General features: G+C 52.2%; 1 protein-coding gene across 1 annotated transcript in view; it reads left to right on the forward strand.

Annotated features, from left to right (window-relative positions):
- The first annotated feature begins 2,873 nt into the window (after positions 1-2,873).
- The window catches only part of ago1 (argonaute RISC component 1), a 50,511-nt gene continuing 29,784 nt past the window's right edge, over positions 2,874-23,600 (forward strand). The window contains exon 1 of the mRNA XM_037534173.1: positions 2,874-3,029. Within this exon, the coding sequence (XP_037390070.1) occupies positions 3,005-3,029 (25 nt within the window). The 5' untranslated portion in view covers positions 2,874-3,004. The remainder of the gene's footprint in view (positions 3,030-23,600) is intronic.

Raw genomic sequence — 23,600 nt, forward strand, 5'->3', positions numbered from 1 at the left:
TAGTCTTGACTGCTTAATGACTGGGTGATGATGGTCTTGACTGATTAATGACTGGAGTAATGATGGTCTTGACTGATTAATGACTGGGGTGATAATGGTCTTGACTGATTAATGACTGGAGTAAAGTTGGTCTTGATTGATTAATGACTGGAGTAATGATGGTCTTGACTGATTAATGACTGGGGTGATAATGGTCTTGACTGATTAATGACTGGAGTAATGTTGGTCTTGATTGATTAATGACTGGAGTAATGATGGTCTTGACTGATTAATGACTGGAGTAATGATGGTCTTGACTGATTAATGACTGGAGTAATGATGGTCTTGACTGATTAATGACTGGGGTGATAATGGTCTTGACTGATTAATGACTGGAGTAATGTTGGTCTTGACTGATTAATGACTGGAGTAATGATGGTCTTGACTGATTAATGACTGGGGTGATAATGCTCTTGACTGATTAATGACTGGAGTAATGTTGGTCTTGACTGATTAATGACTGGAGTAATGTTGGTCTTGACTGATTAATGACTGGAGTAATGATGGTCTTGACTGATTAATGACTGGGGTGATGATGTTCTTGCAATGTTGTTATTATAAGTATATTTTTTAAATGGTTAATTTTAATGAATATCAACTTGATTTGTTCTTTTACAGGAGCCAGTTCTTTGTTTTTGAGCATACAATAAACTATGCCTTCATTAAGTACAGGACAAACGTCACTAAACCGTTAACAGGGGACAGTCTCTGACTGATGGCTGCCAATTTCAATACTGTTTTTAACAAGCCCTTGTCAACTTCCCTTCAGGGGAATCCCATCTCAAATACCTTTCCATTAATGCATTAGCTCAAGCGTTAGGCGTTATTTGTTAAATGAGCCTTATATGTGCACATATTTGATTATTAGACATAACAAAGAAATACCTTAAAAACTTAATATTTCAGAACTATAACATCAGATTTGCTGTGTTCAAACATCTCCAGCTGTTATACCCGATTACCTACAACCCATCATTACTGCGGGCATGCTAGCCCCCAGGCTAAAGGCCTACACGACTAGCAGTCGTGCTCCTGAGAGGGGAGCTGGAGTTTGTGAGAGTGGATTAAATACAGTATTGAAACAGGACTTTTTCAGCGTTAATAAAGTCCATCCATCCATCCATTTTCTAAGCCGCTTCTCCGCCAGGGTCGCGGGGGGTGCTGGAGCCTATCCCAGCAGTCTTTGGGCGTTAATAAAGTTGTAGGGGAAAATGGGGGAAATGTTCTTTACTATAAAACTAAACCACATCTGTCTTTGGGTTTTTTACAGGATGATGATGATGCACAAACCTGTGCACAGTTAAAGGAAATAAACTGGCACAGTGGTGGTGTCTTGCTTCACTAGAAAGAAGCGGACCTCCGGTTAATCTTGCATTAATGGGCATGTTGTTTATATGTCGACCCAACTAACCATTTCTGGCTGCAATGTACAGTGTCTGTGTATATACAGGTGCTCTGTGAACTATGGTCCCCAAATTTTCATAAATAACAGGCCGTGGCAGCTAATTGCTCACGAGGAACTATCCGAAATAGTTCCCTATACCACTGAGTGACAGAGGGAGGCTTCTCTCTAAGCCAGTGATTAAGAATACCTTTCCTGGCTAGGAGGAACAATTGGTCAAGCAGTTTACGATGTAGAGGGGACAGTGGAACTGATTTGGAGGGGAGGCCCAATAAAAACAGGCCTGGATCTCTTTTCAGGTTTATGTTCAGAATTCTGCCAGTTACCGGACTTATAACTGCATTTCTAACATCTTTAAATGAGTTCACACTCCCAGAAGCAATGAAAGGACGTCCCCAGGCTCATGTGGGACTTCGTACAGAGAGGTGAAGTGTTACGATGAATTTTAGTCGGTGTCACTGGTGTTATATGTAATCTGTATAATGTCTTGTATTGTGTTTCCCTTTAACTGGCAGCAGATAAAAGGACTTCTTACAGACTCTGTGGCCCTCTTGCCGATCAGCGCCTCTCCCATTTACAAACTGCCCTGTCCAAGCTTTCACACTGTGAGCCTTGAGAAAGTAGAAATGAATAAAACTCTGATATAAAATGAGCTGCACTCTTTGTGTTAATGAAAAAAGTTCCTATAATAGCAAAAACTTTAATGGTCTTGCTTTGAAACGTCAGGTTTGCTGCGGCTACATTACAGCACTGTCTTGTGTACAACGCCTTTCACTGCTACAGCTGGGAAATGACGTTTTACCTGCGACTTATAACAACTTACACTCACAAACTAAATCAGCGCTTTCATTCAGAAAAAACGCGAACTGTCTAATTTCTATGACCTTTTGTAAGAGTTTCCATTCCCACTGTGGGGCAGTCCGCTGCACTACCACCGCCCGCTAGAGGGTAGCAGCACCAGCAGCTGGCCGCTCTGGGGGCGCTGTGAGCGGGAGGAGGAGGCGAAGAAGGCGGCCCTGGCTCCTCGGCCGCCCGCGGTGGGTTTTTGTATTTTTTGTTTTTTGTCGCGCCTCCGCTGGAGATTCCTGCTTGAACGGTGAGCAGGATCCGCAGCACGCCGAGAGAGGGAGGGAGCAAGAGAGGCGCGAACAGAAAGAATAAAGCGGAAAAAGAAGCCCCTGCATTTGTGGAGGAGCAGGACCACCACGCCGAGGAACGGACTCCGGCCAAGCGGGACTTGGAGCGCAGAGCCACGGCGTGGCGCTGCCGCCAGCCCCGCGGGCAGAGCTGCTATTGTCTCCCCGGCTCTGCAGGGTCCTGGGGGTGGTGGGGGGGTCGGGGGGACGGGGGGGGTGGGTTTCCAGCAGGGGTTGGGGGCAGGGGGGCAAAGGGGGAAGAGGGGAAGTGGGGTAGGGGGTGGGTTTCTTTATTTTCTTTTTTTAAGCGAGGAAAGAGACGCTTCTCCACGGCGAGGGAAGCAGGCTGTGCGGGCTGTAGAGGCAGGGCCGTGGTGGCGGAGGAGCCCCGGGGCTTGCGTTGAAACGGCTCGGCTAAGTGGATGGGATGGAGCCGGGGGCATCAGGCGCTGGTGAGTTAACGCCAGGAATGTTTTTATTTGGAGTGCATAATCCAGCTGAAGTCAGCCTGATATCTGCAAGGTTCTTATTCGAATTCTCTGGTTCCACCTTAAATGGTGCGGCAGTTAGCGTACACTGTAGCGCTTCAGAAAGTAACTGCTGCACCATTTAAGGTGGAACGGGAAAATTCGAACAAGCAGCGGGCGAATAGGGAGCCAACTTCAGCCTCAGTGGAGGGGGTGGGCTTCAGCATGTTTGCTGGGTAGACCATGTGCCTGGTCAGCCGGGATGCAGGACCCGGGCTGGTTCTCCTAAGCTGTTCTGATGTCTACTAAGCGCATTTAAAAGAACGTTAAAGCTGTGACTGGAAGAAGTGGACGTGTTGGAGGGGTCAGGAGGCAGCAGGGTCGTGGGAATCTTTAGAGAGGAGGCCTTGTCCACATGCAGATGGTCTGAGACCCCTCCCCACCCCCACACCTACCCCTACCCGCCCCAGACTCCAGAAATGCTTATTGATTATGGGCAGATATGGCTTCACCCCTCATTTGATTAACCTACGCAGTCCTGTTTCTACGACTGAAAGATTTTGGGGAAAATATCTAATTGCAGTTTTTCTGATTTCTGATTTTCCAGTATTGCGACTGTGATTTCACTCACGACTACTTTCTATATGTTAAACCTCAGACCTGTTTTTGGCCAAGATGACCAGAATATTGACTTTTTCGAGTTTGAGGCTTGACCCGTGAAAGTGTCGCACCAGGCAGTTTGTAAGTTGTGGTTGTGATGTCACAACACATGGAGGTTTGGTTGCCTCTGATTGGTCTAACTCATCTACAGGCAGTTCACAAGCTTTGGGTTATTGGTTTGAACTTAATAATTCTCGCAATTTGAAAACTGCACTCTCTTAATCGTCCAGCCTGAGCTGGGTCTCTGTTCATTCACCATTAATACACAAAAGCTTATGACCACTGAGACGACTGATCTTATCGGTGGAGAACGCTCATGTCATTATTACTGTTTTACCTGGCTCAGCTCGGAGAATCGACTGCTGACATGGTGTGAGTGGTCTCTGTCTCTCTGTCTGTCTCTCTGTCTCTCTCTCTCTGTCTGTCTCTCTCTGTCTGTCTCTCTCTGTCTGTCTCTCTCTGTCTCTCTGTCTGTCTCTGTCTGTCTCTCTGTCTGTCTCTGTCTGTCTCTCTCTCTCTCTGTCTGTCTCTCTCTCTCTCTCTCTGTCTCTCTCTCTCTCTCTGTCTGTCTCTCTGTCTCTCTCTCTCTTCTCCTCAGTATTGGGATGCTGGTAACGCTGGACTGATAAGTGTGTGTTGTGCAGTTCAGACGTTGGTCAGTATTGACCTCTCAGTGTAAAGGTTTTGAGGCAGTGTGGTTGACAACTTTTCTGTGACTGTATTTTTTAAATTCTGTTTCAGTGTCAAAAATATCATGATGTATATTCACAATAAACAATGCCTTGGAAAATATCATGGCTGTCAAAACAAAACGTCACGGTCTTGGTGAGAACGGAATTTGTGTGCACAAATTATTCGAGATTGTTTTGGTATCTACCAGCGCCGTTAAACGAAATGTCAGCATCGATGTGCTGCACCTGTATGAGTGTGTTGCTCAGCTCGTTGTCAGTATTATCCTTGCTACCAACATTAATGGGCTGTTTGAATTAGATATCGTCTCATTGTTGGTGGAGACCTGTTTGGTTATGTTTTGATTGTTGACCCAGCAGGGTTTTCTGACTATGACTGTTCTTAAAATCTTAATGCTGCTAACTTGCTTCAAGCTTGCGTGATATAATTATAGTCCTACATATTGAGATGAGGGCCGCATGGTGGCGCGGTGGGTGGCGCTGTCGCCTCACTGCAAGGGGGGTCTGGGTTCGATTCCCCGGCCGGGTGACCGGGGTCCTCTCTGTGTGGAGTTTGCATGTTCTCCCCGTGTCTGTGTGGGGTTCCTCCGGGTTCTCCGGTTTCCTCCCACAGTCCAAAGACATGCATTCAGGCCAATTGGACGTGCTAAATTACCCCTGGGTGTGAGTGACTGTCTGTGTCTGTCTGCCCTGCGATGGACTGGCGGCCTGTCCAGCGTGTATCCTCCCTTCCACCCGATGACCGCTGGGATAGGCTCCAGCAACCCCTGCGACCCTGACAGAGAAGCGGCTTAGAAGATGGATGGATGGATGGATGGATATTAAGATGATCCACGGTCTTAAGTGTTGGTGAAAATATCAGTGGCGACGTCAGAGTTCTGTGGATCACAAGACAAAACCCTGGGTAGTTTTGCAGTTGTGATCTAATATCGAGACAGTCTGTGGAAAATAAGACATTTTGGGCCCAGTTGTAGCTGGAAAACAGGCATATTAAGGTGGGATCAAAGCGTGAAATGTCCAAACCAATCCACCAGCTTGTTGAGGCAGAGCCCACAATAGAGGGCGATAGTGTGCTTGTCAGCATTGACTAATGAATGTAACGTAGGTTATCAGGACTGAAAAGCCCCTTAGACTCCAGTGAATCATGTAGTCATTCCTTACAAGGGACGACTGATCCTGTTAACCAGCAATAGTGTTTTAGCAGCTAGCTTGTGTTACTGGCTGGATTACAGGAATTTGGGCAGTGGGATTTCCCAGAGGGCATATCGCTAATCGGGAGCAAAACCTCGTATCTTCAAATTGTGTGTGAATTTCATGATGAATGGACTAAAAGTAACGGCCCAAAATGACTTGAAAAGATGTCTGGTTCCATTGACTTACATTAAAAATGAAGTAGGTTTTTCCTTCCCCTGTACAGTTATCATTTTGGAGATACGAGGTTTTGTTCCGACAGCAGCGACATCCTAATTAGCCCTAGAATCCTGCCCCAAGTTGTGCCACTGGTGTGCCGTTACGCCTGGTGTGCCGTTACGCCTGGTGTGCCGTTACGCCTGGTGTGCCGTTACGCCTGGTGTGCCGTTACGCCTGGTGTGCCGTTACGCCTGGTGTGCCGTTACGCCTGGTGTGCCGTTACGCCTGGTGTGCCGTTACGCCTGGTGTGCCGTTACGCCTGGTGTGCCGTTATCCCTGGTGTGCCGTTATCCCTGGTGTGCCGTTATCCCTGGTGTGCCATTGCAGCCAGGTAATTTGCTTAAACATCTGAAAGGCACCAAATCCTAACCTTTACCATGTGAATGGCATGTTATACTACCAGAGCAAAACTTTTTAAGAAATATTAAATAAAAGTTAATTAACTGTAAAGTATTCTGGATTATTCCACCCCCAGTGCTGCAACATTTATATCATTTAAGGCTTATATATTATTTTTTAGGGTCGAGGCACGCAGTGCTCCTCTTTTCACCCCTCATTGCTGACTAGCAGCTCAGCAACATTACACACACTGAGAATCAGCAGCAGCCTAGTTCATCTGATAAGAGTTGGTTTCAGTTCTACTGGTGGAATGTCCACTAGGGGGCCTGCAGAAAGAGGTTTATTAAAACTGGAGTGTAAACTTTAAATCTAAAATATGAATATACTGTTATCAGCTGATGTGAACAGCTATATATTGTGTAGTGCTGTGTACTTAAAGAGGAATTCCACGGATTCTTCTCAATCTCTGTAAACAAAGTCGATAATCCGATGTAGTGCATTGCAACTTATTTGGCTCAGATTTCCATGCATCCATTGTTTGGTTCCCATCACTGAATCCTCTGACTCTGAGTTTCTCTAGAACTGAGCATTTCACAACAAACCAGCCTGAATTACTTTGTTTACATCTTAACTGTTAAATCTTGACAAAAAATGGGTGGACTTCCCCTTTAAACAGTGAAAGCAGCCCGCTTTATCTGAATGTAAGGTGAGGGGTCAGGGGGTATTGCAGTTGGCCAGGTGGCGCCTGTGTGGACACTGCATTACACAGTCCGGCCCCAACAGCAAGACATCTGGGCCGGAGACGCTCAGCCAATGGGGGCCGTGCCAGTGTGGCTCTGGAGCTGGACTCTACTTCTGCCCCGTTCCAGCTCCTTAACAGGCCGGACGGACTACTGCCCCCCTCTTCTGGCTCCCTTTCCAACCATCTGCCTCCATTCTGGCCTTAGAGCACGTGCTTGTTGGAGTGGTAATATGAATGGACCTGGTGGTCACTGAACGACACACTAGCCTTCGAAATTTTGAAATCCATCCATCCATCCATCCATTTTCTAAGCCGCTTCTCCGTCAGGGTCGCGGGATTTTTAAAATCACTTTTAATATTAATTACTGTGATTGTTGTTTTTTTTTTTTAAGAGAGAAAACAAAGGTTTTGACCCCCTAAGTAGACTCGACAGTAAGATCAAACTTTTATTAAACGCTTCTACAGCTTAGAGGCAAAGTCCTTTACAGTGGTGGTGATGGCAACCAGGTGTTGCCATGACTACAACACAAATATAAACGTTTTATTTATTATCACCAGAGAACCTACACGAGTCTTCTGAGCTTATATGGAATGTTGATGATGGAAAACAGTGTTCTCTTGTTCCACCTTAAATGATGCCTGAGGTGCCAGAACGTAACTGCTGCTCCATTCAAGAATCTAGCGAATGAGAAGTGACTTCAAAAAAACAAACGTTGAGACACATTTTACAAGAAACTGCTCTACTTCTGAGGAAAGTCTCCTGCTGGAGATGTGAGACAAGCAGTTGTAGCTGAGCTGAAGCTTAAGGCAGAGCAGAGTAAATCCGAGTTTTCCCTTATATTTTAAATGAATTCTTGCAAATCGGCATATACTGAGACATGTTTACAGTCAAGATGGTAAAACGAACATAAAATATCGTGGCCAGGTGGTTTGAGTTCTGTTGAGGAAACGGCTCTTCTTAACGTTTGGGTTGTGACTCCTGAAAAGTAATGTAGCTACAGTCTGACCGCAGTTTAAAATGCCAGCTGTGCTTTTCGTCGTGAGAATGTGGTGATAAATGGTCCAGAAACTGGAACAAACTTTTATGCAGGTGGTATGAAGTGTTTCTGATTTTCTGAAGTTAGTGCTGCTCTAATAAAACGGTTTTTAAATTTAAAGGTTTTGTTAAATCAGAAATGTGCATCTCTTTATATTTGTAAACAGTCAACAGCAGTTCCAAGCGTTTTAATGGCGCTGCCCCAAGCGCTACCTGTTTACGAGATTCCGAGCGTAGTTTTAAACGTGGCAGGTGCTGAAGACCCCCTCGCTGAGCGAGCTCTTTAAATTGGGGTCTGTATGGGGGGCGTTTGAGGAAAGATTGATGACCTTGTCCGGGTGGATTAGTGTAGCGGTGGCTAACGGGCTGCTTTGAATAGGGCCAAGGTGCTCGAACCATCATTCAGAGCCCCCCCCCCCCCCCCCACACCCCTCCACGCCACACACACCCCCAGGTCTGCTCATCTCCATGACAATGTGTGTTGCTGTGGTGTTGCTATGGTGAGGCTGGGAATGTTTTGGGGGGCCCAGTGTTGGCGTGTGGGGAGTGGGGGTCTCCCTGTCTCTCTGGATGTTGGGGGAAAGTTTTAGAGAGGGGGGGGGGGCGAAGTGGGTGACTCTCTATCAATTCAGTAAGCTTTGCTAGAAATTATCATATTTAGTTACAGTTCTGCAAAATCACTGAAATAGCAGGCAATATTTTGAAATGCACTAAACTTTGGGACGCGCTATGATTTCAGAATCATATTGATATCGGCTAGTATTGCTTAAAAACACAGCCCAGCATTGGACACGTTTTACTGATATTCCAAACTAGGTGTGGACAATATAACGATATTTTAGCATTAATGTGATCATTTATTACAGCTTAACTACATGCTTTATTACAAAGTCAGCATAATTAGAACAGCTTCATTTAGCTTTAGTGTGTACTAAACATTTGTGTGTTGGTGGTTGGTTGGTGTAGTGGGTAACTCCTCCGCCTTCTACACTGGGGTTCAATCCCCCACCAGGGCAACCACCCTACACTATACCAATAGGAGTCCTTGGGCAAGACTCCCAACACCACCTTGGCCTGCCTTTGGAAAATGATCAAATTGTAAGTCGCTCTGGAGAAGAACGTCAGCCGAACACCGTAAATGTAAATGTGCACTTTAGTTTGAAAAGCATTGAATAAAAATCGTTCCAACTTATCAAACATTAGAAAAACTAAACATTGTATGTATTGTGTATTGTGAAAATGTCTTGAACTATTGTAATGAGATATTTTTGCCATAACTGATAATTGATGTATTTGCTGTTCTTCTTACGAGCTGAATGTTTCGGTGACGCTGGGTTACTGCGCTGAAGTTCAGTTCGTTTTCCCGCGTTTGTAATCAGAGCTGGACAACATTAGTCATTATTGTGATAAATCACATCACATTATGCCACAATGTGCTTTTCTGGGTAGATTGTAAACGTGGTTATTAACTAGTCCTGATTAATGTGATTCAGCGCAGTGTGTGAGATATAAAATATCAGTTGTGTTTATAGATTTCGACTGTATGGGTGTGTCCTGCCTTCCGCCCTATGACCGCTGGAATAGGCTCCAGCACCCCCCCGCGACCCTGAGGGAGGAGCAGCTTTGAAAGTGGATGGATTTTAAATCTGCCCATACTGGTTCTTCTGTTCCAGCTTACAAGCTCTAGAACCGCCAGGAAACCTGAGAGCAGTGCGTTGAGAGAGTCTCTTGCAGCATCGTGATAGTTTTGCCACATCGACCCCCCTGCAGAAAAACTTCTTTAATGCTAATCCGGGAAGATCTGGTTCCAGTTGCTAAGTTTTATAAATATTTATGACTCGATATCTGCAGCGGCCCACGAGTCACACATCGGTACAACCCTAGCAAGTGTAGCAGCCTTAATCTGTTCAGTTCATGGTCATATTTAGTTATCAATCAATTTAAAGTCACTTTAGAATAACACCGGCCGATATTAGTGAGGGTGAAACAATTTACGCTCTCGGTGCACCCAATCAGAGTGAAGTGGGTGTGGAGGGGGAGGGGCTTATGCTACACGCATACTCGCACTTAAGCTACCCAGCTTTTCACAAATCAGCATAAATTTTATGGGTTGTGATTTTGGGAAGTGTTGTATGGCAACACTGTTTTTTTTTCTTTGGCCCAGGTACAATATAAAGATTTTTGATTTAGATTTATGGGGGAAACTGAAGGCATTCTATTGCTGCGGTTGGAAGAAAACCCTGTATCTCCATGTTTGATGTTTTTTCACTTTGACATCGTTTGAGATTACCTGTTGTCCTTCACATTGCGTGTAAATTTGGACGAATGGACCAAAAGAAACGACTCAAAATTACTTGGAAAAAATTCTGGTTCCATTGATTTTTCCTCCTCCTGTAAAGTTCCCATTGTGGAGATACGAGGTTACGAGGTTACGTATACGAGAGAGATACCATCAAATTTACTAATAAAACCCCTTCCTTCCCTGAACGTCCCACTCGGAGAAAAGGAAGATTTTACTGGGAGAAAATGTAGAAACAAGTTTAGCAGGACAGTTTATTCAGAACTGCCACAAAATCAGAGAAGAACCTGTAGCACAGCACATCTTCAGTTCTGTCATTAATATTTCTAATTTCTGATGTTCAAAGTTAATGTTCAGTAAAGCACATTTGATTTGATTTGAGAGTTGGAGAGAGAGAGAGACGCCCAGAGAGAGAGAGAGACGCCCAGAGAGAGAGAGAGACGCCCAGAGAGAGAGAGAGAGACGCCCAGGAAGAGGAGGAGAGAGAGACGCCCAGAAGAGAGTGTGAGAGAAGAACGCCCAGGAGAGAGAGAGAGAGACGCCCAGAGAGAGAGAGAGAGACGCCCAGAGAGAGAGAGAGAGACGCACCAGAGAGGAGAGGAGAGAGACGCCCAGGGGGGGGGGGGGGGGGGGGGAAGAGAGAGGAGAGACCGCCCAGAGAGAGGAGAGAGAGAGACGGCCCAGGAGAGAGAGAGAGACGCCCAGAGGAGAGAGAGCGTGTGGGGGGGGGGGGGTGGGGAGACGCCCAGGAGAGAGAGAGAGAGACGCCCAGAGAGAGAGAGAGAGACGCCCAGAGAGAGAGATAGAGAACGTCCCGAGAGAGAGAGAGAGGACGCACAGAGAGAGAGAGAGACGCCAGAGAGAGAGAGAGAGAGAGACGCCCAGAGAGAGAGAGAGAGACTCCCAGAGAGAGAGAGAGAGACGCCCAGAGAGAGAGAGAGAGACGCCCAGAGAGAGAGAGAGAGACGCCCAGAGAGAGAGGAGAGAGACGCCCCAGAGAGAAGAGAGAGAGACGGCCCAGAGAGAGAGGAGAGAGACGCCCAGAGAGAGAGAGAGAGACGCCCAGAGAGAGAGAGAGAGACGCCCAGAGAGGAGAGAGATGAGACGCCCCGAGAGAGAGAGAGAGACGCCCAGAGAGAGAGAGAGAGACGCCCAGAGAGAGAGAGAGCCAGAGACGCCCAGAGAGAGAGAGAGAGACCGCCCAGAGAGGAGAGAGAGAGAGAGACGCCAGAGAGAGAGAGAGAGACGCCCAGAGAGAGAAGAGAGATCGCCCAGAGAGAGAGAGGAGAGAGACGCCCAGAGAGAGAGAGAGAGAGACGCCCAGAGAGAGAGAGAGAGAGACGCCCAGAGAGAGAGAGAGAGACGCCCAGAGAGAGAGAGAGAGACGCCCAGAGAGAGAGAGAGAGACGCCCAGAGAGAGAGAGAGAGACGCCCAGAGAGAGAGAGAGAGACGCCCAGAGAGAGAGAGAGAGACGCCCAGAGAGAGAGAGAGAGAGACGCCCAGAGAGAGAGAGAGAGAGACGCCCAGAGAGAGAGAGAGAGACGCCCAGAGAGAGAGAGAGAGACGCCCAGAGAGAGAGAGAGAGAGACGCCCAGAGAGAGAGAGAGAGAGACGCCCAGAGAGAGAGAGAGAGACGCCCAGAGAGAGAGAGAGAGAGACGCCCAGAGAGAGAGAGAGAGAGAGACGCCCAGAGAGAGAGAGAGAGAGAGAGACGCCCAGAGAGAGAGAGAGAGAGAGAGACGCCCAGAGAGAGAGAGAGAGAGAGAGACGCCCAGAGAGAGAGAGAGAGAGAGAGAGACGCCCAGAGAGAGAGAGAGAGAGAGAGACGCCCAGAGAGAGAGAGAGAGAGAGACGCCCAGAGAGAGAGAGAGAGAGAGAGACGCCCAGAGAGAGAGAGAGAGAGAGAGACGCCCAGAGAGAGAGAGAGAGAGAGAGAGCCCAGAGAGAGAGAGAGAGAGAGAGACGCCCAGAGAGAGAGAGAGACGCCCAGAGAGAGAGAGAGACGCCCAGAGAGAGAGAGAGACGCCCAGAGAGAGAGAGAGACGCCCAGAGAGAGAGAGAGAGAGAGAGACGCCCAGAGAGAGAGAGAGAGAGACGCCCAGAGAGAGAGAGAGAGAGAGACGCCCAGAGAGAGAGAGAGAGAGAGACGCCCAGAGAGAGAGAGAGAGAGAGAGAGAGAGACGCCAAGAGAGAGAGAGAGAGAGAGAGAGACGCCAAGAGAGAGAGAGAGAGAGAGACGCCCAGAGAGAGAGAGAGAGAGAGAGACGCCCAGAGAGAGAGAGAGAGAGAGACGCCCAGAGAGAGAGAGAGAGAGAGAGACGCCCAGAGAGAGAGAGAGAGAGAAGACGCCCAGAGAGAGAGAGAGACGCCCAGAGAGAGAGAGAGAACGCCCAGAGAGAGAGAGAGAGAGAGACGCCCAAGAGAGAGAGAGAGAGAGCGACGCCCAGAGAGAGAGAGAGAGCGAGAGATACGCCCAGAGAGAGAGAGAGAGAGAGTACAGGCCCAGAGAGTAGAGAGAAGAGAGAGACGCCCAGAGAGAGAGAGAGAGAGAGACCGGCCCAGAGAGAGAGAGAGGAGAGAGACGCCCAGAGAGAGAGAGAGAGAGAGGACGGCACCACGAGAGAGATGAGGAGCGAGACGCCCACAGAGAGAGAGAGAGAGAGAGAGACCGAACCCCAGAGAGAGAGAGGCGAGACGCCCAGAGAGGAGAGATGAGAGAGACGACGCCCAGAGAGAGAGAGAGAGAGAGACGCCCAGAGAGAGAGAGAGAGAGAGAGACGCCCAGAGAGAGGAGAGAGAGAGAGACTGGGCCCAGAGAGAGGAGAGAGAGAGAGACGCCCAGAGAGAGAGAGAGAGAGAGAGAGAGAGACTCCACAGAGAGAGAGAGAGAGTGAGAGAGACGCACAAGAGAGAGAGAGAGAGGAGAGCGCCCAGAGAGAGAGAGAGAGAGAGAGACGCCCAGAGAGAGAGAGAGAGAGACGCCCAGAGAGAGAGAGAGAGAGAGACGCCCAGAGAGAGAGAGAGAGAGAGAGACGCCCAGAGAGAGAGAGAGACGCCCAGAGAGAGAGAGAGAGAGAGACGCCCAGAGAGAGAGAGAGAGACGCCCAGAGAGAGAGAGAGAGAGAGACGCCCAGAGAGAGAGAGACGCCCAGAGAGAGAGAGAGAGAGAGACGCCCAGAGAGAGAGAGAGAGAGACGCCCAGAGAGAGAGAGAGAGAGACGCCCAGAGAGAGAGAGAGAGAGAGACGCCCAGAGAGAGAGAGAGAGAGAGACGCCCAGAGAGAGAGAGAGAGAGAGAGAGAGAGACGCCAAGAGAGAGAGAGAGAGAGAGAGACGCCAAGAGAGAGAGAGAGAGAGACGCCCAGAGAGAGAGAGAGAGAGAGACGCCCAGAGAGAGAGAGAGAGAGAGACGCCCAGAGAGAGAGAGAGAGAGAGACGCCCAGAGAGAGAGAGAGAGAGACGCCCAGAGAGAGAGAGAGAGAGAGACGCCCAGAGAGAGAGAGAGAGAGAGACGCCCAGAGAGAGAGAGAGAGAGAGACGCCCAGAGAGAGAGAGAGAGAGAGACGCCCAGAGAGAGAGAGAGAGAGAGACGCCCAGAGAGAGAGAGAGAGAGACGCCCAGAGAGAGAGAGAGAGAGACGCCCAGAGAGAGAGAGAGAGAGACGCCCAGAGAGAGAGAGAGAGAGACGCCCAGAGAGAGAGAGAGAGAGACGCCCAGAGAGAGAGAGAGAGAGACGCCCAGAGAGAGAGAGAGAGAGAGAGAGAGAGAGACGCCAAGAGAGAGAGAGAGAGAGAGAGAGACGCCAAGAGAGAGAGAGAGAGAGACGCCCAGAGAGAGAGAGAGAGAGAGACGCCCAGAGAGAGAGAGAGAGAGACGCCCAGAGAGAGAGAGAGAGAGAGACGCCCAGAGAGAGAGAGAGAGAGAGACGCCCAGAGAGAGAGAGAGAGACGCCCAGAGAGAGAGAGAGAGAGAGACGCCCAGAGAGAGAGAGAGAGAGACGCCCAGAGAGAGAGAGAGAGAGAGACGCCCAGAGAGAGAGAGAGAGAGAGACGCCCAGAGAGAGAGAGAGACGCCCAGAGAGAGAGAGAGAGACGCCCAGAGAGAGAGAGAGAGAGACGCCCAGAGAGAGAGAGAGAGACGCCCAGAGAGAGAGAGAGACGCCCAGAGAGAGAGAGAGAGAGACGCCCAGAGAGAGAGAGAGAGAGAGACGCCCAGAGAGAGAGAGAGAGAGACGCCCAGAGAGAGAGAGAGAGAGAGAGACAGAGAGAGAGAGAGAGACGCCCAGAGAGAGAGAGAGAGACGCCCAGAGAAGAGAGAGAGAGACGCCCAGAAGAGAGAGAGAGAGAGACGCCCAGAGAGAGAGAGAGAGAGAGAGACGCCCAGAAGAGAGAGAGAGAGAGACGCCCAGAGAGAGAGAGAGAGACGCCCAGAGAGAGAGAGAGAGAGACTCCCAGAGAGAGAGAGAGAGACGCCCAGAGAGAGAGAGAGAGACGCCCAGAGAGAGAGAGAGAGACGCCCAGAGAGAGAGAGAGAGAGAGACGCCCAGAGAGAGATAGAGAGAGACGCCCAGAGAGAGAGAGAGAGAGACGCCCAGAGAGAGAGAGAGAGAGAGAGAGACGCCCAGAGAGAGAGAGAGAGAGACGCCCAGAGAGAGAGAGAGAGAGAGACGCCCAGAGAGAGAGAGAGAGAGAGAGAGAGACGCCAAGAGAGAGAGAGAGAGAGAGAGAGAGAGAGAGAGAGAGAGAGACGCCCAGAGAGAGAGAGAGAGAGAGACGCCCAGAGAGAGAGAGAGAGAGAGACGCCCAGAGAGAGAGAGAGAGAGAGAGACGCCCAGAGAGAGAGAGAGAGACGCCCAGAGAGAGAGAGAGACGCCCAGAGAGAGAGAGAGACGCCCAGAGAGAGAGAGAGACGCCCAGAGAGAGAGAGAGAGAGACGCCCAGAGAGAGAGAGAGAGACGCCCAGAGAGAGAGAGAGAGAGAGAGACGCCCAGAGAGAGAGAGAGAGAGACGCCCAGAGAGAGAGAGAGAGAGAGACGCCCAGAGAGAGAGGAGAGAGAGACGCCCAGAGAGAGAGAGAGAGACGCCCAAGAGAGAGAGAGAGAGAGACGCCCAGAGAGAGAGAGAGAAGAGAGACGCCCAGGACAGAGAGAGAGAGAGACGCCCAGAGAGAGAGAGAGACGCCCAGAGAGAGAGAGAGAGAGAGACGCCCAGAGAGAGAGAGAGAGACGCCCAGAGAGAGAGAGAGAGAGAGACGCCCAGAGAGAGAGAGAGAGAGAGACGCCCAGAGAGAGAGAGAGAGAGACGCCCAGAGAGAGAGAGAGAGAGAGAGACGCCCAGAGAGAGAGAGAGAGAGACGCCCAGAGAGAGAGAGAGAGAGACGCCCAGAGAGAGAGAGAGAGAGAGAGACGCCCAGAGAGAGAGAGAGAGAGAGACGCCCAGAGAGAGAGAGAGAGAGACGCCCAGAGAGAGAGAGAGAGACGCCCAGAGAGAGAGAGAGAGAGAGAGACGCCCAGAGAGAGAGAGAGAGAGACGCCCAGAGAGAGAGAGAGAGAGACGCCCAGAGAGAGAGAGAGAGAGACGCCCAGAGAGAGAGAGAGAGAGAGAGAGAGAGAGAGAGAGACGCCCAGAGAGAGAGAGAGAGACGCCCAGAGAGAGAGAGAGAGAGACGCCCAGAGAGAGAGAGAGAGACGCCCAGAGAGAGAGAGAGAGACGCCCAGAGAGAGAGAGAGAGAGAGACGCCCAGAGAGAGAGAGAGAGAGACGCCCAGAGAAGAGAGGAGAGAAGACGCCCAGAGAGAGAGAGAGAGAGACGCCCAGAGAGAGAGAGAGAGAGAGACGCCCAGAGAGAGAGAGAGAGAGAGACGCCCAGAGAGAGAGAGAGAGAGAGACGCCCAGAGAGAGAGAGAGAGAGACGCCCAGAGAGAGAGAGAGAGAGAGACGCCCAGAGAGAGAGAGAGAGAGAGAGACGCCCAGAAGAGAGAGAGAGAGAGACGCCCAGAGAGAGAGAGAGAGAGACGCCCAGAGAGAGAGAGAGAGAGACGCCCAGAGAGAGAGAGAGAGAGACGCCCAGAGAGAGAGAGAGAGAGAGAGACGCCCAGAGAGAGAGAGAGAGAGAGAGACGCCCAGAGAGAGAGAGAGAGACGCCCAGAGAGAGAGAGAGAGAGAGACGCCCAGAGAGAGAGAGAGAGACGCCCAGAGAGAGAGAGAGAGAGAGAGAGAGACGCCCAGAGAGAGAGAGAGAGAGAGAGACGCCCAGAGAGAGAGAGAGAGAGAGAGAGACGCCAAGAGAGAGAGAGAGAGAGAGACGCCCAGAGAGAGAGAGAGAGAGAGACGCCCAGAGAGAGAGAGAGAGAGAGACGCCCAGAGAGAGAGAGAGAGAGAGACGCCCAGAGAGAGAGAGACGCCCAGAGAGAGAGAGAGAGACGCCCAGAGAGAGAGAGAGAGAGACGCCCAGAGAGAGAGAGAGAGAGAGACGCCCAGAGAGAGAGAGAGAGACGCCCAGAGAGAGAGAGAGAGAGACGCCCAGAGAGAGAGAGAGAGAGACGCCCAGAGAGAGAGAGAGAGAGACGCCCAGAGAGAGAGAGAGAGAGAGACGCCCAGAGAGAGAGAGAGAGAGAGACGCCCAGAGAGAGAGAGAGAGAGACGCCCAGAGAGAGAGAGAGAGACGCCCAGAGAGAGAGAGAGAGAGAGACGCCCAGAGAGAGAGAGAGAGAGAGAGAGACGCCCAGAGAGAGAGAGAGAGAGAGAGAGAGAGACGCCCAGAGAGAGAGAGAGAGACGCCCAGAGAGAGAGAGAGAGAGACGCCCAGAGAGAGAGAGAGAGAGAGACGCCCAGAGAGAGAGAGAGAGAGAGACGCCCAGAGAGAGAGAGGAGAGAGAGAGACGCCCAGAGAAGAGAGAGAGAGACGCCCAGAGAGAGAGGAGAGAGAGACGCCCAGAGAGAGAGAGAGAGAGAGACGCCCAGAGAGAGAGAGAGAGAGACGCCCAGAGGAGAGAGAGAGAGAGACGCCCAGAGAGAGAGAGAGAGAGAGAGACGCCCAGAGAGAGAGAGAGAGACGCCCAGAGAGAGAGAGAGAGAGAGAGACGCCCAGAGAGAGAGAGAGAGAGACGCCCAGAGAGAGAGAGAGAGACGCCCAGAGAGAGAGAGAGAGACGCCCAGAGAGAGAGAGAGAGAGAGACGCCCAGAGAGAGAGAGAGAGAGAGACGCCCAGAGAGAGAGAGAGAGAGACGCCCAGAGAGAGAGAGAGAGAGAGACGCCCAGAGAGAGAGAGAGAGAGACGCCCAGAGAGAGAGAGAGAGAGACGCCCAGAGAGAGAGAGAGAGAGACGCCCAGAGAGAGAGAGAGAGAGAGAGAGACGCCCAGAGAGAGAGAGAGAGAGACGCCCAGAGAGAGAGAGAGAGAGAGAGAGACGCCAAGAGAGAGAGAGAGAGAGAGAGACGCCCAGAGAGAGAGAGAGAGAGAGAGACGCCCAGAGAGAGAGAGAGAGAGAGAGACGCCCAGAGAGAGAGAGAGAGAGAGAGAGACGCCCAGAGAGAGAGAGACGCCCAGAGAGAGAGAGACGCCCAGAGAGAGAGAGACGCCCAGAGAGAGAGAGAGAGAGAGACGCCTAGAGAGAGAGAGAGAGAGAGAGACGCCCAGAGAGAGAGAGAGAGAGAGACGCCCAGAGAGAGAGAGAGAGAGACGCCCAGAGAGAGAGAGAGAGAGAGAGACGCCCAGAGAGAGAGAGAGAGAGAGAGAGAGACGCCCAGAGAGAGAGAGAGAGAGAGACGCCCAGAGAGAGAGAGAGAGAGACGCCCAGAGAGAGAGAGAGAGAGAGACGCCCAGAGAGAGAGAGAGAGAGACGCCCAGAGAGAGAGAGAGAGAGACGCCCGAGAGAGAGAGAGAGAGAGAGACGCCCAGAGAGAGAGAGAGAGAGAGACGCCCAGAGAGAGAGAGACGCCCAGAGAGAGAGAGACGCCCAGAGAGAGAGAGAGAGAGAGAGACGCCCAGAGAGAGAGAGAGAGAGAGACGCCCAGAGAGAGAGAGAGAGAGAGACACACACAGAGAGAGAGAGAGAGAGACGCCCAGAGAGAGAGAGAGAGACGCCCAGAGAGAGAGAGAGAGAGACGCCCAGAGAGAGAGAGACGCCCAGAGAGAGAGAGAGAGACGCCCAGAGAGAGAGAGAGAGACGCCCAGAGAGAGAGAGAGACGCCCAGAGAGAGAGAGACGCCCAGAGAGAGAGAGAGACGCCCAGAGAGAGAGAGAGAAGAGAGATCCCAAGAGAGAGAGAGAGAGAGAGACGCCCAGAGAGAGAGAGAGAGAGAGAGACGCCCAGAGAGAGAGAGAGAGAGAGACGCCCAGAGAGAGAGAGAGAGAGAGACGCCCAGAGAGAGAGAGAGAGAGACGCCCAGAGAGAGAGAGAGAGAGAGAGAGACGCCCAGAGAGAGAGAGAGAGAGAGAGACGCCCAGAGAGAGAGAGAGAGACGCCCAGGAGAGAGAGAGAGAGAGAGAGACGCCCAGAGAGAGAGAGAGAGAGAGAGACGCCCAGAGAGAGAGAGAGAGACGCCCAGAGAGAGAGAGAGAGAGACGCCCAGAGAGAGAGAGAGAGACGCCCAGAGAGAGAGAGAGAGAGACGCCCAGAGAGAGAGAGAGAGACGCCCAGAGAGAGAGAGAGAGAGAGAGAGAGAGAGACGCCCAGAGAGAGAGAGAGAGAGACGCCCAGAGAGAGAGAGAGAGAGACGCCCAGAGAGAGAGAGAGAGAGAGACGCCCAGAGAGAGAGAGAGAGAGAGACGCCCAGAGAGAGAGAGAGAGAGACGCCCAGAGAGAGAGAGAGAGAGAGAGAGACGCCCAGAGAGAGAGAGAGAGAGAGACGCCCAGAGAGAGAGAGAGAGAGAGAGAGAGAGACGCCCAGAGAGAGAGAGAGAGACGCCCAGAGAGAGAGAGAGAGAGAGAGAGACGCCCAGAGAGAGAGAGAGAGAGAGAGACGCCCAGAGAGAGAGAGAGAGAGAGAGAGAGAGAGACGCCCAGAGAGAGAGAGAGAGAGAGAGACGCCCAGAGAGAGAGAGAGACGCCCAGAGAGAGAGAGAGACGCCCAGAGAGAGAGAGAGAGACGCCCAGAGAGAGAGAGAGAGAAACGCCCAGAGAGAGAGAGAGAGAGAGAGAGAGAGACGCCCAGAGAGAGAGAGAGAGAGAGAGACGCCCAGAGAGAGAGAGAGAGAGAGACGCCCAGAGAGAGAGAGAGAGAGAGACGCCCAGAGAGAGAGAGAGAGAGAGAGACGCCCAGAGAGAGAGAGAGAGACGCCCAGAGAGAGAGAGAGAGACCCAGAGAGAGAGAGAGACGCCCAGAGAGAGAGAGAGACGCCCGAGAGAGAGAGAGAGAAACGCCCAGAGAGAGAGAGAGAGAGACGCCCAGAGAGAGAGAGAGAGAGAGACGCCCAGAGAGAGAGAGAGAGAGACGCCCAGAGAGAGAGAGAGAGAGACGCCCAGAGAGAGAGAGAGAGACGCCCAGAGAGAGAGAGAGAGAGAGACGCCCAGAGAGAGAGAGAGAGAGAGAGAGAGAGCCCCAGAGAGAGAGAGAGAGAGAGAGACGCCCAGAGAGAGAGAGAGAGAGAGAGACGCCCAGAGAGAGAGAGAGAGAGAGAGAGACGCCCAGAGAGAGAGAGAGAGAGAGAGACGCCCAGAGAGAGAGAGAGAGAGAGAGACGCCCAGAGAGAGAGAGAGAGAGAGACGCCCAGAGAGAGAGAGAGAGAGAGAGACGCCCAGAGAGAGAGAGAGAGAGAGACGCCCAGAGAGAGAGAGAGACGCCCAGAGAGAGAGAGAGACGCCCAGAGAGAGAGAGAGAGAGAGAGAGAGAGACGCCCAGAGAGAGAGAGAGAGAGACGCCCAGAGAGAGAGAGAGAGACGCCCAGAGAGAGAGAGAGAGAGAGACGCCCAGAGAGAGAGAGAGAGAGACGCCCAGAGAGAGAGAGAGAGAGACGCCCAGAGAGAGAGAGAGAGAGAGAGAGAGAGAGAGAGAGAGAGAGAGAGACGCCCAGAGAGAGAGAGAGAGACGCCCAGAGAGAGAGAGAGAGAGAGACGCCCAGAGAGAGAGAGAGAGAGACGCCCAGAGAGAGAGAGAGAGAGACGCCCAGAGAGAGAGAGAGAGAGAGAGACGCCCAGAGAGAGAGAGAGAGAGAGAGACGCCCAGAGAGAGAGAGAGAGAGAGAGACGCCCAGAGAGAGAGAGAGAGAGAGAGACGCCCAGAGAGAGAGAGAGAGAGAGAGAGACGCCCAGAGAGAGAGAGAGAGAGACGCCCAGAGAGAGAGAGAGAGAGACGCCCAGAGAGAGAGAGAGAGAGAGAGAGACGCCCAGAGAGAGAGAGAGAGAGAGACGCCCAGAGAGAGAGAGAGAGAGAGAGACCGCCCAGAGAGAGAGAGAGAGAGAGAGACGCCCAGAGAGAGAGAGAGAGAGAGAGACGCCCAGAGAGAGAGAGAGAGAGAGAGACGCCCAGAGAGAGAGAGAGAGAGAGAGACGCCCAGAGAGAGAGAGAGAGACGCCCAGAGAGAGAGAGAGAGAGAGACGCCCAGAGAGAGAGAGAGAGAAACGCCCAGAGAGAGAGAGAGAGAGAGACGCCCAGAGAGAGAGAGAGAGAGACGCCCAGAGAGAGAGAGAGAGACGCCCAGAGAGAGAGAGAGAGAGACGCCCAGAGAGAGAGAGAGAGACGCCCAGAGAGAGAGAGAGAGAGACAGCCTGAGAGAGAGAGAGAGAGAGAGAGACGCCCAGAGAGAGAGAGAGAGAGAGAGAGACGCCCAGAGAGAGAGAGAGAGAGACGCCCAGAGAGAGAGAGAGAGACGCCCAGAGAGAGAGAGAGAGAGAGACCGAGAGAGAGAGAGAGAGACGCCCAGAGAGAGAGAGAGAGAGACGCCCAGAGAGAGAGAGAGAGACGCCCAGAGAGAGAGAGAGACGCCCAGAGAGAGAGAGAGAGAGAGAGACGCCCAGAGAGAGAGAGAGAGAGAGACGCCCAGAGAGAGAGAGAGAGAGAGAGACGCCCAGAGAGAGAGAGAGAGAGAGAGACCCCAGAGAGAGAAGAGAGAGAGACGCCCAGAGAGAGAGAGAGACGCCCAGAGAGAGAGAGAGACGCCCAGAGAGAGAGGAGACGCCCAGAAGAGAGAGAGAGAGAGAGAGAGACGCCCAGAGAGAGAGAGAGAGAGAGACGCCCAGAGAGAGAGAGAGAGACGCCCAGAGAGAGAGAGAGAGAGACGCCCAGAGAGAGAGAGAGAGAGAGACGCCCAGAGAGAGAGAGAGAGAGACGCCCAGAGAGAGAGAGAGAGAGAGAGAGAGAGACCCCAGAAGAGAGAGAGGAGAGAGACGCCCAGAGAGAGAGAGAGAGAGAGACGCCCAGAGAGAGAGAGAGAGAGAGACGCCCAGAGAGAGAGAGAGGAGACGCCCAGAGAGAGAGAGAGAGAGAGACGCCCAGAGATAGAGAGAGAGAGAGACGCCCAGAGAGAGAGAGAGAGAGAGAGAGAGACGCCCAGAGAGAGAGAGAGAGAGAGAGACGCCCAGAGAGAGAGAGAGAGACGCCCAGAGAGAGAGAGAGAGAGAGACGCCCAGAGAGAGAGAGAGAGAGAGACGCCCAGAGAGAGAGAGAGAGAGAGAGACAGAGAGAGAGAGAGAGACGCCCAGAGAGAGAGAGAGAGAGAGAGACGCCCAGAGAGAGAGAGAGAGAGAGAGAGACGCCCAGAGAGAGAGAGAGAGAGAGACGCCCAGAGAGAGAGAGAGAGAGAGACGCCCAGAGAGAGAGAGAGAGAGAGAGAGACGCCCAGAGAGAGAGAGAGAGAGAGACGCCCAGAGAGAGAGAGAGAGAGAGACGCCCAGAGAGAGAGAGAGAGAAACGCCCAGAGAGAGGAGAGAGATCGCCCAGAGAGAGAGAGAGAGAGAGACGCCCAGAGAGAGAGAGAGAGAGACGCCCAGAGAGAGAGAGAGAGAGACGCCCAGAGAGAGAGAGAGAGACGCCCAGAGAGAGAGAGAGAGAGACGCCCAGAGAGAGAGAGAGAGACGCCCAGAGAGAGAGAGAGAGAGACGCCCAGAGAGAGAGAGAGAGGAGAGAGAGACGCCCATAGAGAGAGAGAGAGAGACGCCCAGGAGAGAGAGAAGAGAGACGCCCAGAGAGAGAGAGAGGAGACGCCCAAGAGAGAGAGAGAGAGAGAGAGACGCCCAGAGAGAGAGAGAGAGACGCCCAGAGAGAGAGAGAGAGACGCCCAGAGAGAGAGAGAGAGAGACGCCCAGAGAGAGAGAGAGAGAGAGACGCCCAGAGAGAGAGAGAGAGAGAGACGCCCAGAGAGAGAGAGAGAGAGAGACGCCCAGAAGAGAGAGAGAGAGACGCCCAGAAGAGAGAGAGAGAGAACGCCCAGAGAGAGAGAGAGAGACGCCCAGAGGAGAGAGAGAGAGACGCCCAGAGAGAGAGAGAGAGGACGCCCAGAGAGAGAGAGAGACGCCCAGAGAGAGAGAGAGAGAGAGACGCCCAGAGAGAGAGAGAGAGAGAGAGACGCCCAGAGAGAGAGAGAGAGAGAGAGAGAGAGAGAGAGAGAGAGAGAGAGACGCCCAGAGAGAGAGAGAGAGAGAGAGAGAGAGAGAGACGCCCAGAGAGAGAGAGAGAGAGACGCCCAGAGAGAGAGAGAGAGACGCCCAGAGAGAGAGAGAGAGAGAGAGAGAGAGAGACGCCCAGAGAGAGAGAGAGAGAGACGCCCAGAGAGAGAGAGAGACACGCCCATAGAGAGAGAGAGAGAGACGCCCAGAGAGAGAGAGAGAGAGAGAGAGAGAGAGAGACGCCCAGAGAGAGAGAGAGAGAGAGAGAGAGAGACGCCCAGAGAGAGAGAGAGAGAGAGAGAGACGCCCAGAGAGAGAGAGAGAGAGAGAGAGAGAGACGCCCAGAGAGAGAGAGAGAGAGAGAGAGACGCCCAGGAGAGAGAGAGAGAGACGCCCAGAGGAGAGAGAGAGAGAGACGCCCAGAGAGAGAGAGAGAGAGAGACGCCCAAGAGAGAGAGAGCACCCAGAGAGAGAGAGAGAGAGAGAGAGAGACGCCCAGAGAGAGAGAGAGAGAGAGAGAGAGAGAGAGACGCCCAGAGAGAGAGAGAGAGAGAGAGACGCCCAGAGAGAGAGAGAGAGAGAGAGAGAGAGACGCCCAGAGAGAGAGAGAGAGAGAGAGAGAGAGAGAGAGAGACGCCCAGAGAGAGAGAGAGAGAGAGAGAGACGCCCAGAGAGAGAGAGAGAGAGAGAGAGAGACGCCCAGAGAGAGAGAGAGAGACGCCCAGAGAGAGAGAGAGAGAGAGAGAGAGAGAGGGGGGGGGGGGGGGGGGGGGGGGGGGGGGGGGGGGGGGGGGGGGGGGGGGGGGGGGGGGGGGGGGGGGGGGGGGGGGGGGGGGGGG

Source organism: Pygocentrus nattereri, chromosome 24, assembly GCF_015220715.1.
Source record: "Pygocentrus nattereri isolate fPygNat1 chromosome 24, fPygNat1.pri, whole genome shotgun sequence".
In the NCBI taxonomy this organism is placed as follows: Eukaryota; Metazoa; Chordata; class Actinopteri; order Characiformes; family Serrasalmidae; genus Pygocentrus; species Pygocentrus nattereri.